General features: G+C 43.5%; 1 protein-coding gene across 6 annotated transcripts in view; it reads left to right on the top strand.

Annotated features, from left to right (window-relative positions):
• The window catches only part of LOC122187967 (BTG3 associated nuclear protein), a 127,126-nt gene extending 114,287 nt beyond the window's left edge, over positions 1-12,839 (top strand). For 3 of the 6 annotated variants that reach the window (XM_042885888.1, XM_042885886.1, XM_042885885.1), the window contains 3 exons: positions 8,309-8,452; positions 8,931-8,993; positions 12,034-12,839. In XM_042885888.1, the coding sequence (XP_042741822.1) occupies positions 8,309-8,452; positions 8,931-8,993; positions 12,034-12,105 (279 nt within the window). In that variant the 3' untranslated portion in view covers positions 12,106-12,839. The remainder of the gene's footprint in view (positions 1-8,308; positions 8,453-8,930; positions 8,994-12,033) is intronic. The other 3 variants (XM_042885891.1, XM_042885889.1, XM_042885887.1) reach the window with 1 other exon arrangement.
• Positions 12,840-15,160: the final 2,321 nt, after the last annotated feature.

Raw genomic sequence — 15,160 nt, 5'->3', positions numbered from 1 at the left:
TCTTTCTGAAAGATGATTGAGATATGTGGAATGATTTTGGTGGGCTGATTATATCTGCTTATGTGCATGTGTGTAGCTTGAATAAGGTAACACGTTGCTTAACCTAAGCAGAGATGCAGAAAAGAGATGGAGGAACTGCAGCCTGAGCCTCACCTCTAGGGGGGAAGGAGAGCAAGAAATACTCAAACTCCTTAACTCAGGTACCTGTGCACAAAACTATCTTTTGTGTAACAGCTCAGTGGGGCCACGGGTTGTGATTTGGGAAGTACAAGGTCTGAGGAGAGCTGCTGGTTAACCACAGAGTCGTTTGGGGAAATTTCCCTCTGCGGGCCATTTCCTGAGAGCATCTTTGTACAATAGATGAGTCAGATGCATGGTGCAGATTGCCTTACAAGCCCCTTAATTCGATACGGTCGATTTAGATGAGGTCATTTTTCTTTCCACATCCAAGTAATTTTTACTGAAATTACATCTGCAGCAGAACTGCCAACTAATTATAATCAAGGTTTGCACACATGCCAGTTTTGAAGTACGTTTTCAGTGAGGGCCTGTGTTGTGTTTTGGTTTATTGAGCATAATTTTATGGGACTTGAGTTCAGTTCTGTGTGCATTGGACACTTCTTGGCATCAGTAGGATGTGACCCCAAAGCATTTTGGTACAATACCTGTTCCTTTGCTTTGTTACCTATTTTCTGATGCTGGCAGGGACCTTACTGTCCATCTACCTGTGACGTGGATCATTCTCTGGATTAAAAAAAAGCAAACAAAAAAGGCTGATGTAGGTTTGAACCGCTTACGTATGATGAGTTTGTGTGAAGTCTTAGATCATGTGATAGAAAGACCATTAATTTGGTCCTTTGTTTCACATCAATTAAGCCTGCATCCCTTTCAGCCAGTGCAACAGTGCAAAGATAAAGTCTTAATTACACTGATTAGGTTTTTCATTTGCCACCAGCCACTCCTCAGAGGGGCTAGGAGAGCTGAGTGGACAAACACAGCGCAGTGCTGGCTCAGCAGAAGCATGAGATGCTTAAACTGAATGTCTGCACCTCCACCCTTAGTTCAGGCAGGATGGTGGATGCCCCATCCCTGCAGGCATTCAAGGCCAGGCTGGACGTGGCTCTGGGCAGCCTGGTTTGCTGGTTGGTGACCCTGCACCTAGCAGGGGGTTGGAGCTGGGTGAGCATTGTGCTCCTTTTCGACCCAGATCATTCTGTGGTTCTATGAACGTGGGTGCAGGTTGTGATCTCCTTGCCTTTTTCATAGGCGTTCTGCATTTGTAAATACTATACATTCTATATATATTATATTCAGGTATAGTGGGTCAGAGTACTTTGGTTAAATTGTGCTTTGGAAAGGGCTGGGGGGAGTGTGCTGGTGTGAGAGGTGTCTGTTTTAAAAGAGAAACAAGAGAACATGAACTGACTCCATTTATTGGGCTCCCTTACGTTTCTCCAGCTTATTTACCAAATCAGATGTGAACGCTTTCCAGAGACCCCAGACTATTTATTTACAAGTTATTAGAGGGAAAAAAAACCACGTACAGGGGAATGCTAATAAAGATCATGAACTTCTGCCATGTTTTCCCTTCCAAACGTCGATCCAGCTCTGTGCATCTCACTCCAGCTCTGTGCATCTCACTCTGCTGTGCTCGGGGCCCATTGCAGTGTTACTCCAACGGCTGCAGCTCTCCATAAAGCTGTTGTGCTGAAGCATACCGGTGGCTTTATGGCATGCCATAGATTTTCAGAGGCTGAGGTTTGTCCCTTGGGCTTGCAGAGCCCCACTTTCCTTGGGGCTCTCTGAACGCAGCTTGCGGGGAGCAAGGTGCTGGGAAGGGGCTCCTGCTCTTTGGAAGCTGCAGATGGTTTAAATCTGCTCAGCCACAGCTTGCTGCCCCTTATCTAGCTCTATCCAACCACATTAACCAGAAAGATGGACATTTTTGTAAAGTTTGTTCAGCTAACCACAATCGCTGCAGTTTGTGTTCGGGATTTGTCCCGGCGCATTAAGGGAATCTTAAAGTAGACATTATGGAATAAAACCGTGCTGCTTGATACGCTCCAAGTAAAAGCAGATGAGATGCTTTATTATTTGTTATGCGAGGAAATAATGCCACTGATAAAAACGTACTCTGGAATTACTCTCCTCATTTTTCCACACTTAGTAGACCCGAAATCAGGTTCGGTTTTCATGGGCTTTAGTTTGGGGAATGTAAAGGAGGTGCTCTCAGTTATATGGCTCTGTAGGGGTGTAAGTTAATGAAGTTTTGACAGATTTAAGGTCACATTTTGCACGGTTCGATGCAGCACGCTTAGAAATACACAGCGGGGCGAGTTCCTCTCTCCCGGAATGGTTCTGTCTTGGACTTTTATATGTGCTGAATTTATTTTCGTATTGGCACGTTTTATGCAGGAAATAAATAGCAAATTTAGGTACAGGGGGTCAATGGAATCAGGAATGGCCCAAAGTAAAGCTTTACAAACAAGGTCATTAACTTCAGGATGATACCCTTAATCTTTAAGGGCAGTGAATCCTTTTTATGTCGTTTCCACTTACATTCGGTTTAGCTCGCTTTTGTTTTAAGCAAAATGCATCGGAATGAGAAACTGAATGTATTGCCTCAAGCAATGCTCTCAGATTTGCTGCAGAATCCTTATCAGACACAGAGCAGTGCTTGAGGACAGGTGAGCAGAGCCATTCCATTTGGGTGATGGGAAATGCAAATAGGAATCTCTGTTCTCTCACTTGTAGTCACTTCATTACTGCTGGGTCTCCCACAGCCCGTGGCTGTTTCTTTCCATAGCCCAGTCCCTACCTGGTGTCTGGTGTTTTCCCAAGTGGAAAGCAGATGTCATAGCCTGATTTTTCCTTTGGCAACAGTTGTTTTTATATTTCGATGGAGCCCATGTGACCACAGACAGATGGGGTGCATTTTTAATTCAATTTAATTCAATTTTCAGGGAAAAGTTTAGAATGCACTTAGTAAATAATTAAAATGTTGCAGTACCTAATATGAATCAATATTACTTTATCAAAAATAGACGGTGTACTTTTCTATGGACTTGACTGCCTCTACTTGTTGGCTTTGCATTTCCAAGACACCATTCAGATCACGGAAAGGAAGCTCCGTAGCAAATGATTGCAGGTAGTGTTAAACTTAATGGAAATAGTTTAGTTGATGTACTGCAAAAATGCCATTGAAGCCTTACTGTTTGTATTTTGTGGTGTTTTCCCCCAAATCTCTTTGATTAATGCTGTTCGGTGTTTCAATGAAAGATAAGAAAGAAAGTTGATAATTAATGCTATGTAATGGCAGCGTAATGAAACGCTCAGTAATGAAAGCAAAAGGTCATTTTTGCTCTCTGATATGATTGACTCCACCCGCCTTTTAATTAAGCCAAATGCAAAGTAATGCATTGTGCTGAGAACACTGCGCTGCCAAAGCTTTGGCAACCTGCTTGGAGCTGTGCTCGTCCTTTGGATGGATCAGTGATGACAGGAGGGCAGTAAAGCCATTGCTGTCTGTACACTTTTGTGTCCTTTCACCTGTGTTTTAGCTGCAGCATCCCACAGAGCTTCCCATTTTCCTCTGCAAAACTCACTTCTAACATGCGGCGTTTGCTCAGGCGCTGTGCATCAGTGTGACAGCATTTTCTGCTGTGACCCATCCATGAACAACCAGCCTTTCAGTGGTTCGGTCTCATTATTTAAAGAAAAGTCATCTTTTATTGCATTCCTGCAGCAGGAATGGGAAGAAACGGTGGAAAGAAAAGGCATTGAAATCCCAGTGTGTCTTGTTTTTGAGCTTTTTATAGGTAGGCAAACATATGGGCTTGCCTAGATTAATAAAAAAGCACACAACAACAGTAGCAAGAATGTGTTTCAGAAGGCTCAATCTGTCAAGGACCAGACTGAGGGGTTTGGTTTTTTGCTAAGCAAACTTCAGTTATCCTGAAACAATTACCTTTATTGGAGGGTCGGGGGATAGAGAATGACTTTAAAAGGCTTTAAAAGGATGAACCATTTTCTGTGATAAGTAAAATCAGCAGAGGATGTGATGATAGGAACTGAACCATGGTTGGAAATTGTGTTTGAATAATCTTGGAAGAAACCAAAGGAAAATCTATTATATTTAAATCTTTTTTTTTTTTTTTTTTTCTTTTTCATTATTATTATTATTTCCTGCCCTGGCAGATGAATGTTGAATGGAACTATTAGTTATGGGCAAAAATGGAAAGGAGGAGAGCAGAGAAGATTGCTGGTTTTCATTATTACTACTAATTTTATTATTACCACATTTTTCATGGCAAACTCACTGAAGACGGGACCAAAAATAGAAATCTGGGACCTCCCGACTCAAAGCCTTCATGTTTCCATCCATCAAGACTTTGAGAAGGGTAGAAAAACAACAAGAGGGGGAAGGAAGCAAAAAGCACCCAAGGGGAGGAAGGCCAAGGTCGGGGTGAATGGGAGCACAGCTGGATGCTGCTGCAAGGCTCTGCGGGTCCCATCCAGCCCACGTGTTGCTGTAAGGAGGGGTGGGTGATGTCTATGGGCACAAAATGCTTCAAGAGAACAGGAGGGATGTGTCCAACCCTCAGGTTGTTTTATCAGACCCATTGGCTCTTGAGTCTCATTGGAAGCTCTAAGGAAAGCAAATGTTTGCTCAGAGAGGCTGCGGTTGTGTGCGCGGGCAATGCCAGGAGTTCACACATCATTATAAACAGCTGAGCAAAATACTTTTCCTTCTGGTGTTTCTAGGATGGTTGAAAATCAAAACTAATAGAAACGCACTTAGTGTTCTTTCGGAAGGAGTCAGGGAACATTTTCTTCTTCTGAGAGCTGCTGGGTACGGTGAGGGATGGGGCTCTCTGGTGCTTTGTGGTTGAGGTGGGTTGTGCAGCAGGGTCAGCGTGCAGTGCTGTCATCACTGAGATGTGAAGGTTGGGAAGATCAGGCCAGGCCACCAACAGTGCTTGAAGAGCACCAGTAGCTTCAAAGCATCTGCAAAGAGGGGTATGTAAAGGTGATGTAAAGGCTCTGAGAGCTGAACATCTCATCGCTGTCAAGACAGCACCTTACACTACCATCAAGCAGTAGCAGATAGCCAAACATGCCTTTTTTCCAAATATTCCCCTGAACTATTTAAAAAAAAATACACTTTTTAAGGTTTGCTTGTTAATTTAAGGGTGGACTTCTGTAGGGCTGTTCTTAGCATTGATCTGAGCCCTCACCAACCCAAGTGAGCAGGAGCAAAAACTCAGAGTTGGGTCCTGCTGGGTTATGTGCTGAGTGAGTGGAAGCTGCCTCCAAGCTGCTTGTTTGTGGGTGTCCAGAGCACGAATTAATCCCTTCTGTTAGAAGGAAAGTTTATTATTTTTCAGTTTAACCATATTCTGTTACCTGTTTTGGAGCAGCGAGGCAGGATGTTAGAGGAGCCCAGCGGAGTTGGGAAAAGAGGTTCATTTTCAGGGCAGATTGTTAATTTTTGTGGTACAGTTCCTTTATTTTAAGGTCAAGGGCGGGTAAGAATCACAAAGTTGAAGTATTGGTCTGGGAGCCAAGTGAGCAGCCAAAGAAAAGCCATATCCTCACACCTGCACCTACTGCTGAGGTCTCTGTTCCCCCACTCCTCCACTGTGCCACATAAAGCTGTTGATCCCTTGATGTCTGTAATTTTTGCACATAGTTTCCTATAGAATTTGTGGCAAACACGACAGAACTGTGAGATGGGGCAGATTGAAGTCGTAGGGCTGGGGCTTTTATTTGCATTCTGCTGTATGAACTCTGTTCTTTTTCCCATTTGTTTGACTGTCTGCATGTCAGCGTGGGATTTGGAGAGAATTTCTTCATCTTGGACCTTCCTAGCCTGTGTGAAAGGAAATTGGGGTGCCTCCTTTTCTGTGGCACGTTGAATACTATGAAAGAAAGTATCGTAGAGCCCCCAGGACCATAAGCAAACTTCCCACTCCATTGGCATCGTTGGTGTTTTCTGAACCATGTGTTGATCAGTGGTGCTGCTGGAGAGAGCTAGAAAGGGTGGCTTAGAACTGCTCAGGTTGGAAAAGACCTTAAAGGTCATCAAATCCAACCAGTGGTGGATCACTGTGGTCCTTTTCAACCCAGGCCATTCTATGCTTCTGTGATGAGATTCCCTTTGCAAGGGGTGCAGTTGGGAGCGCATCCTAAGATAGTGAAGCTGGTGCTGTTAGCAGCTGTAGGCTTCTTTGTTGTTAAAGCGGGCAAGAAAGGGGCTGGTTTGGTTGCTTGCAGTCGTCCTGAGGTTTGTTTCAGAACTTACTGAGACCAAATACATTTTAGAGCTGCAGACAATCAATAGGACGGACTGCCGTGTAGTTCTGATGAGGCGTATCATGTCGTTCCAAAGTAAATAGTGCAGCACAAGAGGCTTTTGCTTACTCCTGTAAAAACAGAACACAGCATCCTTTTGCAGCTTGGTGCAGAAGGTATCTCAGAACATCCAAGATCCCCATAAAACCCTGCCAACACCCCAAAGGTCCTTCCTAGGGGTCACCTCTTGGCCTCCCACACTCCCCAAGGAGGGGCTGTGCTGCCCACTCCTTCACGGCCACCCACCCTCCCATCAGCTGAGAAATCATACTTGGGTAAGGGAGGCTTTTGTTCAGAATGTTATTTTTGCTCTCGGTTCTCTTTCCTTCGTTTGAAAGGCATCTTTTGAGCGCTGTGGTTCAAATACCAGAGGTGGTTAAAAACAAAACGGCACTCACAGCGTATAGAAACCAAAACGGAACTTGTATATTTTGGCTGCCTTTTAAAATGAGATCGGGGGACTTGCTGTTGTTCACATATGTATATTTTATTCTGATTTGTGTTTCAAGTAGTAAATTACAACTGCTCTCATTGCAGGGATGCATTTAAGCAAGCAATTTTGGGTGAAGCATCTGCTCTTCTGTTGCTCTTTGGCTATCGGGGGACTCAGCCTCAAGCAGTCAGCATGCAGATGTGTAGAGTCAGTGGCTGCGAGCATTAATTAGCAGTAATTTGTAAATCTACACCTTCATGTACAATGGGAAGATAAACATTACTGTAACAAATTGTCGAAAGTTGAATGTGTTTGGCTGTGAGAATAAGTATCTTGGCTCTGTCTCTCTATTTATATAACAGTGAACACATTAGTTGGGAGATGGCTGTGTGCTATTGGCATTACTGCAGTGCAGACTGCTCGGTCTGTCCCACTTACCCTTTGCAATAATCATTAGCAGAATTATGAATCCTTCATCAATTATCTTTTGCAGTGCTTAGGGAGGTGTCGTTTATCATGAGGGCGGCAACAGCCCACTCCTTAGGAAAGCCACTATCTCTCATTGGAAGCAGTTTGCCAAGAAAACATCTTTTGAAATGCTTCCCAGCCACAGGAGCACAATATTTCCATGCAAAGAGACAATAGCAAACAAGCAAAACAGAACAAGTCCTTTTTTTTTCCCCAGCAAACCTGCCTTCTACCCTCTTATCTTCAACCTGAAGGTGCAAGAATGCTAGAAGTGAACTCAATGTCTGCCTTTTGTTTTCCCCCTCTCTCTTTCTGCCATGATAAAACCGAGCAGAAGAGGTTTCTGAAGCAGCTTCCCACCAGCTCATCCTATGAGGAACCTGAGCCGACGGCACTGCTGTGCTCATCTGCTGGCTGGCAGAATAAACAGATGAGTTTTCATAGCTGCAATCTGTGAAACAGAACACTTCTCATACTTACAAACTATGCAGCACAATCACTGCTTTGGTTTTTCCTTCCGTGTGGCTTCTTAAGTCTACAAGCCTTGCTTTTGTTTGGGTTGCAAGTACAGCTCAGCAGAGCTGGGGGGAATTGGATGCACCCAGAGAATAGAGATGTGGTAATTGGACTGGTGAATTAGTGTGCTAACTATTGTGCAAATGAATTGGAATTAGAATTGATCTATTTAGCATAGGCCACCAGGGTGATATATTCCTTTGCTAGTGTTGATACAGGTAGGGGATGACTTGTTTTGTGTTAGGGATCATAAGAGGGCCAAACGTTTCCAGGTATGGTGCTTGTTAGTCCTTCCAGGGAACAGCTGCAGGAATCCAGGTCTCATAAGGCAAAATGCAGTGAGAACCTTGTGTGAGAATCTTCCATGTGTGTACCACGTCCTCTTGGAGACCCATATTGTTTAAGCTGTTACTGATAGACAAGTTCTCTTAAATTTCTGTTTAATTTTGGCTTTGCATCTGTTTTCAGGTCGTTGTTTCCTAATGCATTTCTGGCTGTGCCTGTTCACAAGCTGTTTCTCCTTTGCTCTGCTTGCAGGTGTTGCAGGGCGCTCAGCTGATAGCTGTTGCATCTGCAGAGCCTGCATCAGGAGGAGTTGATGGATCCCCACTGCAAGGCAGCGATATCCAAGTCCAGTATGTGCAGCTCACACCAGTGACAGACCACTCTGCAACCAGTCAAGTATGCCTGCGTTTATGTGTCGATATATATATATCTGCCATATATATATATTTACCTTCTCAATGCACTTAACTTGTTTGAAACATCTGCCAGATGAGCTGAGTGAGTTCACGGCCCTGTTTCCAAACCAAAAATACAAAATTTAGCAGAAGTGTCATCTTCTTCAGGTGTGGATGGGCACAAGCACTCATTTGAGGATATGATCCTATTTCCAAACTGCTTAGAAAAAAAAAATAGGGCCATCTATAATAAGAAACATAATTTTCTTAAAGGTAAAACTGGTGACTGACGATTCCTTCTTCGGCGTTGTTGCTCGGTGCCCCCAGAGAACAGTTATTTTGGTCACCATTGTTTTTCTGCATCCTTGAGGGCTGAGAGCCATATTTACAGGACATGGAGAAAAACTGGCTTGGAAACTATCCAAAAAGTGTTTTTCAGACTGAGGTTTCTCTTAAAAAGGTTATTCTCTTTCTGACAGAAGTTTTCCAGTTCTTTTGATCCGCAGCCTGGATTTCCCACGGGAGCTGCAGTGTATGCAATTGTAAGTGAACGCTTGATGGTCTCAGTTAAGGTGGAGGAGGTGTGTTTTATGTCTTTTCTGGATCTGTTTGAGCAGTCACGTAGCTGAGGCTAGCACCAACTCAAAGCCACTCCTGCTGGCAGTTATGGAAGACAAAAAGGCAGTTGTCAGATTTTTTTGAAGGTGATTACACGTTGTTCCATGAACCCAACTGTAGTGGCTCCTTTTCTAGAGAATGCCTAGTGCTTGTAGGAGGTGTATTGCCTTACCAGCCACAATATAATGCTATCCACAGCAGCCAATCTTAGAAGGGAATTTTGTCTGATAGATACGCAGTTTTGCAGAGAGTTCTGATCTGGCTGCAAACATTTGGATGTTGGGTCTCTTGAGCTGCATAAGAAATAGAGGAAGTCATGTTCCTTCCCTAGGTTTGTCTCTGTGCTTTCAGGCCTCCTCAGTCATCAATTCACAGTCACTTGTAATAGTGCTGGCCAATGAGAGCATTGCTGATGGGTCGTGCCTTATTTCTTGAAGCTGTACCAAGATTACTGCTGGTCCCATGCAACTAACGGGCATATAGGCATCAGATAGCAAGAGGTGTTTCTCTCCTGCCGTGCTGCTGTCCTCACTCCATGCCTTGGAGACCTCAAATCCAGCACCCACGGGCTGGGTCTGTTCCTGGAGGCTGTGCTCCCCCCTTGGCTCCCACCTCCCATGGCAGGAGGCTGTGGTTATAAACATCAGCATCCGTCTCCCACACGACTGGCAGCCACCAGAGGAGCTACTTTTCTTTTCAGGGACACTTTGCACCGTGTTAGATTTTAGTATTGTGGTTAACCACAGATTTATACAGAGCTGAAGAGAAACAGAAAAGGAATGTGAAATAAGAAAAGTATGAAAGGAAAAACAGGCTAAAAATAAGTTTGCCATAAATATTTCCTCGGTTTACACAAACTGAAAACCAAGGATCTGATAATGAATTAGAGAAACCAACTTGGAATTTGCGTTGCTTGGAGTTATGGGGATAGCTGTAGCTTTTTTGGCTAATGTTGTGGAACAGTCCTACAGGCTTAGAAAGGCCTTCATCAGAAGGGAGAGGTCATAGAGGTATCTCTCACCAAAACTGGAGCAACGATTGGATTCGTGGGCTGCTTTGCCAAGGTACTGAGATGTTCTCAACGACTTTGAATCTCAGGGAGCTGTTTGCAGCGAGTCCCTTCTCTGACTCCAGCTGAAGCACACAGAACTGCACACTTCCATTCAGTGCTCTCAGTGCAGTGCATGGTTTTGCATCTGCAAGTTGGCTGTGGACAGAATTAAGAGTGGCAAGCATTCCAAAAGGCTCTTAGTTCCCTTATAGAACAGATATGAATACGAGCTATTAATGTGCTAACATTCTTCTGCAGGCAATTTCAAACCTAAGTTGTGCTTCTTGTCCCCTTTGGGCAATCTACATTAGTCTGAATATTGGAGAAATATTCAGCATTACCATTATGCCTGTTATTTGGTCGCTATTTTAATTCCATTAAGATTTCATCTACTGGGAGAGAAAACTTGGATCACTTGAAGACTTTCCTGCTAGCAGATGTGGCAGTATGTTAGGATTATTCACTGCTCTGACACTCATCTATTGACAGTGATCTATTGACACCAATTTATTGAATGTGTAAATAAGTGCCGAATTACCTCTGGGTACAGATCTTGTAGTGGTGTGCAATTACTGGCCATAAATCAGAGAGATGGAGAGAAAATTTCACAGCCAAGTTGTCGCATAGAAGCAGTGCTTTATGATTTTGAACCTCCCGTATTTTCACTTGAATAAATAATCTGTGGCTGTATGGCAAAGCCTAAGGGAGAGGAACGCAGGTTGAATTTCCACCTCTGCCTCTTTGTGGTTCATCGAGCCTCAGACCCAGGCTGAGAGCAGGGAAGACATTGTCATAAAAGCAGAATTCCACGGAAACACTTCTGTATCCAGGATGTTACATAAAGCATCGATTAGATGAATTTATGGAGGGAAAATCCATCCAGGGCAGATCTCCGGAATCTGTGGGAGTGTGCAGGAAAATACCATTAAGCACTTGCCCTTTTCTCAGAGTTTATCTGTGCTTGTGATATTGGCTGCTATCAGGGGAAGGATTATTGGGTGTGAGGGACTTTGTCCAAGCCAGTACAGCTGTTCTGAAATGCTTCTCATTTTATAGCTTTAACATGCTCCGTGATCTGGTTTTCTGTTCACTGGCTGACTTGGTCCAAAGGGTGATTTGCTGCAGGATTACCCTGCAGTACTGCAGTATTACCCCAGTAGTTACTGATGTGGGGCAACTCCATCTTTGATCAGACCTCCTTTAATTGCTTTTACGTTAACTCCCTTCACGGAGGACTGCTTAGGTTTGGAAAGTGGGGAAAACCTGAGGCCTTTTGGAAGAGTTTAGAGGCAAAAAACATTGGTAGCAGTATTCTCATTTGGCACAGAGCAGAGAATGACTGCAGGGGTTAGGCCAGCAGCCTGCTTGTGTCCTGAACCAGCAGAGAAAATTAGGAGCACAGAGCAAACATAATTATACTACGGTAGTTTTGTCACCCTGGGACTTATTGGCCTTCCTGCAGTTGCCATTGATGGATTTTTCTTCCGTAGCACCATTCAGCTCCAGCCCACATCCTCTTGGGCACGGACAGCTTTAGTTCTGGTTCTCCTTACGGCTGGTTCCTTTCTGGGAAGAGACCTTTAAATAGGTTTCTTTTCTTCCCTATTTGCTCTCTTTGTGCCACTCATGATGTTACAGACCCTCGTTACGGGTTTGTTCTTTCAGCCTTCTCTTTTCCATCCCGAAGGGCATTAGTCTTCTGCTTAGGTTTTGTATGGAAGCCATTCTGTTCTTCTGGCCATTTTTTAGTGCCTTTGTAAGCACACATTTCAGCTCCACCGTGGAGTTGATATTCGTGCAGATATTGCACTGGTGTAGAGAAGAACTCTGTATTAATGTGATTTGCTCCTTTGGTTGCATCAGCGACAAACGTTTTTCGTATTGATTTCCTGATCTCCCTTTTCTTTCTGCAGGGCACTGACACCCTCCAGTCAGCAATCCAACCAGAGATGCAGATAGAACACGGAGCAATCCAAATCCAATAAGAAAGCGGTGAAAAGCTGCGTGAGCTGAGATGTCAGCGAGCCACGGTGGGAAATGGAGCCCTGCAGTCGTCGTGCAGCCCCAGGAAGATGGACTCATAGGCTGACAGTGGCTCCTGTGCACACAGCAGGTTTCTGACCATCCGTTTGTGCTCACCCAGAACAAACCAGAGCCAAATTTGCTGCAATCGGAGCTGCATCGCTGCGTCTGTTGAGAATTTACCCCTCAGAAAAATAAAGCAAACACGTGACCTGCCTGTAGGTATATTTAAGGAGGAAAAAGTCAGTTTGGAAAGAAACCCAACTAATGGAAACAGTGAGACTTCAATTCATGTTTCATCCTGTCGTTTCTTCTGTGAAATACACCATTTGAATGTCTGCAAAATGTCTTGGGAGGTGTATTGCTGCTTCGCAATACTTGCTTTACCACGTATCAAGAAGATCAAGAGCTCAAATATTTTTCACCGTTCAGACAGCTTTTTTATTTGCAATGGTGTTTATAACAAAAATGGAAAATATTAAAAAAAAAAAACAAAGGAAAAAGAAAAAGAAAAACCCCATAACTGCGAGTATTAGCCTTTTGCTGGTGTTTTCTGTTCAGTGTAATGAAAAATGTTTATTTGCAGAAGACTAACAATTTTGTTTGTACTGTTGCTTAACTACTTTTCTAGGGGAAAATGCTTTTAAATGCTGTAATTATGCATTTCTAATGAAAAATAAATGTGTATTTATGAATAGTGCAGCTCTAAGTTGCTCTCTGCTGTAGGAATGAGTACAGTTTGACCAGGCTGTGCCACAGCAGTGTAGTTCTGGAGCATCCAAAGACAGATGCTATCAAGTGAGCTCTGCTGTCTCACTGAGAAGTGAGATTAAGTCTGTAAGGAAGATATCAGTCTTAGATAACGTTATTATCTGAATTTCCAGTACAAGGAAAATGGAATAGTTAAGCTTTTGAGTCTGCAAATCCTATTTTGCGCAGTGATACTATGAAATCATTTTTACAAATGTGAATAATTCTTCTGAGCTGTTTCCTTTTTAGTACCTCCTGTCTCCGTTCGGGGCAATACCTCTGATTGGAATTCATCCTTAAAAAGCTGAGTTACAGAACTTCTGATACCCGTCTTGGTATCCAGCCTGCAGCAGCAAGGTGAAATCCTCTCCCTGCCAAGACTTGTGGGAAGCTGGATATCAATTTCAGCAAAAGTAGCTTTTCATATTTGCTAAGCTTGAGTGGAAAGGATGCGTGTCTGCTGTAACCTGCTTAGAAAAGTATGGAATTCACTGGGGGAGGGGTTGGCTTGTATTTTTTTCAGCTGTGTTGATCTATGGTTGTTGCCAGTGTATGGCTCATAGCGCATTGAATATGTGAATGAGTGGGGGCATAGCTATTCCACGTGGCTCAATTCAAGATAAAGGTTTTTTCTGGGAAGAAAGAGAGGAGGCTGTGCACACCCAGTTCCTGGGAATGTTGTCCTTGGTAAGCACTGCACTTTATGTAAATTCTTGCTTTCCTTCAGGGCATTTGTTGACGCACAAATACAATGCAAACTGAACCACAGCCTGCAGAATACAATGTTTGCAACAGGCTAAGAATTTGGCTGCTCTTCAGTTTCTTCTTTTAATAGTGCTTCTCAGACTGGGTGATTTTTAAAGAGCTTGGCACCCAAACAGGAGCCTAAAAATAAAGCAAGGCTGTGCATTTGAGTGTTTAATAATAATTTATCTCTTGGAAATGACACTGAGTACGCATAGGGATGGCACACCTGCATGCTGCCACATACCACACTCTTGCTGCAAAGAGCCTTTCCCGTCTTCATCAGAGAGTCCTTCTCTTGCCCAGCTTTCCTTTTGAGCCCTGAGCATCTCCTTTTTTCACGAGGAACACACACGCAGATTTTAACTGTACCAATACCTGTCCTTATGATATGATGAAGTTTTTTTTTTCTCTGCATTTTTCAGCTCAAGTAGAAGATGAAGCGTATGAGGAAAAAACTGAGTTCAAGAGAGGTTTCCTTTAGCCATTAGAGTGCTGCATGCTCAAGTCTTCAGCTCAGAGTGACTGTGTAGCATTGGCTAGATTTCAGGAGAAACCTGCACCAGTGTGGAGAGTGTATAAATCATTTGAAACATGTAGGTAAGCAGAGGACCATGTTAAGGTCCTTCTGTGCATTCAGATGTTCTGACTGAGTGTTCCTCAAGACCTGGGTTTTTCCTGGGCTGTGAATGTTGTTTAGTCTCAGCTGTGTCACGTTGTGTTTATGGCTCAAAGAGACTTCAGCACTGAGTCAGGTATTCCTGTGAGTAATTGCTGTCCCTGCTCCCTTAGATTTTATGTAGTTGCAGGATTTATGTCTTTGTCCACGGAGGAAATGACTTCTTTTCAAGAATGTTTTATATGTTTTCTAGACATCACAGGCTATGTCATGTGCAAACCAGACATTCCAGAGAAGAGCATTTCAGGACAAGCTTGTAACTATGAAGAATCTGTAAGGTCCTGTGCAAGTGTGTTCATACAGAGATCATCATAACAGTAACGTAGCAGCAGTAAGAAATCCTACCTGTATTTAAGATGCTCTTGCAGCAGTACTGGGGGTTTGGCTTGGCTCTCCATCCAGGTCGGTCACACAGAGGTAGTTCTGCCCACCAGAACTGTTTGGCCATTGTGGTTGGTCTGCTAGGAATGAGTTCTCATTTTGTCTCCTTTACTGATTTGCAGCTTCTAGTGGTTTAAAATCATTTTTTTTTTCTCCTGATGCTGCTTTAGTCCAAGAGGCCGGGGGTGAGAACCTATGACCAAGAATCATACATTGTTGGCTTGTTTCGTTTCTGGTTTTGTTTTCCTTTCTTTTATTCCTTATTAGTTTTACATATTTTGCCTTGCAAAACAAAACTATAAAAACGAGCACCCTTCTGTGACCCAAATAAACTGGAATGCCTTCGTTAGGCACAGTTTTAGACATTTCAGTATTGACAGTTTGCCTGCAAAGCAAGGAATGCTGGCCAAGATGTTGTTCTAGTGCTTGTCTCCATCATGGAGGACCTGGCACGTGTTTGCTAC

Source organism: Lagopus leucura, unplaced genomic scaffold (assembly GCF_019238085.1).
Source record: "Lagopus leucura isolate 7727_CA_CO unplaced genomic scaffold, USGS_WTPT01 Super-Scaffold_100053, whole genome shotgun sequence".
In the NCBI taxonomy this organism is placed as follows: Eukaryota; Metazoa; Chordata; class Aves; order Galliformes; family Phasianidae; genus Lagopus; species Lagopus leucura.
The sequence above is the reverse complement of the archived record's forward strand: the minus strand, read 5'-3'. Positions and strand labels throughout refer to the sequence as shown.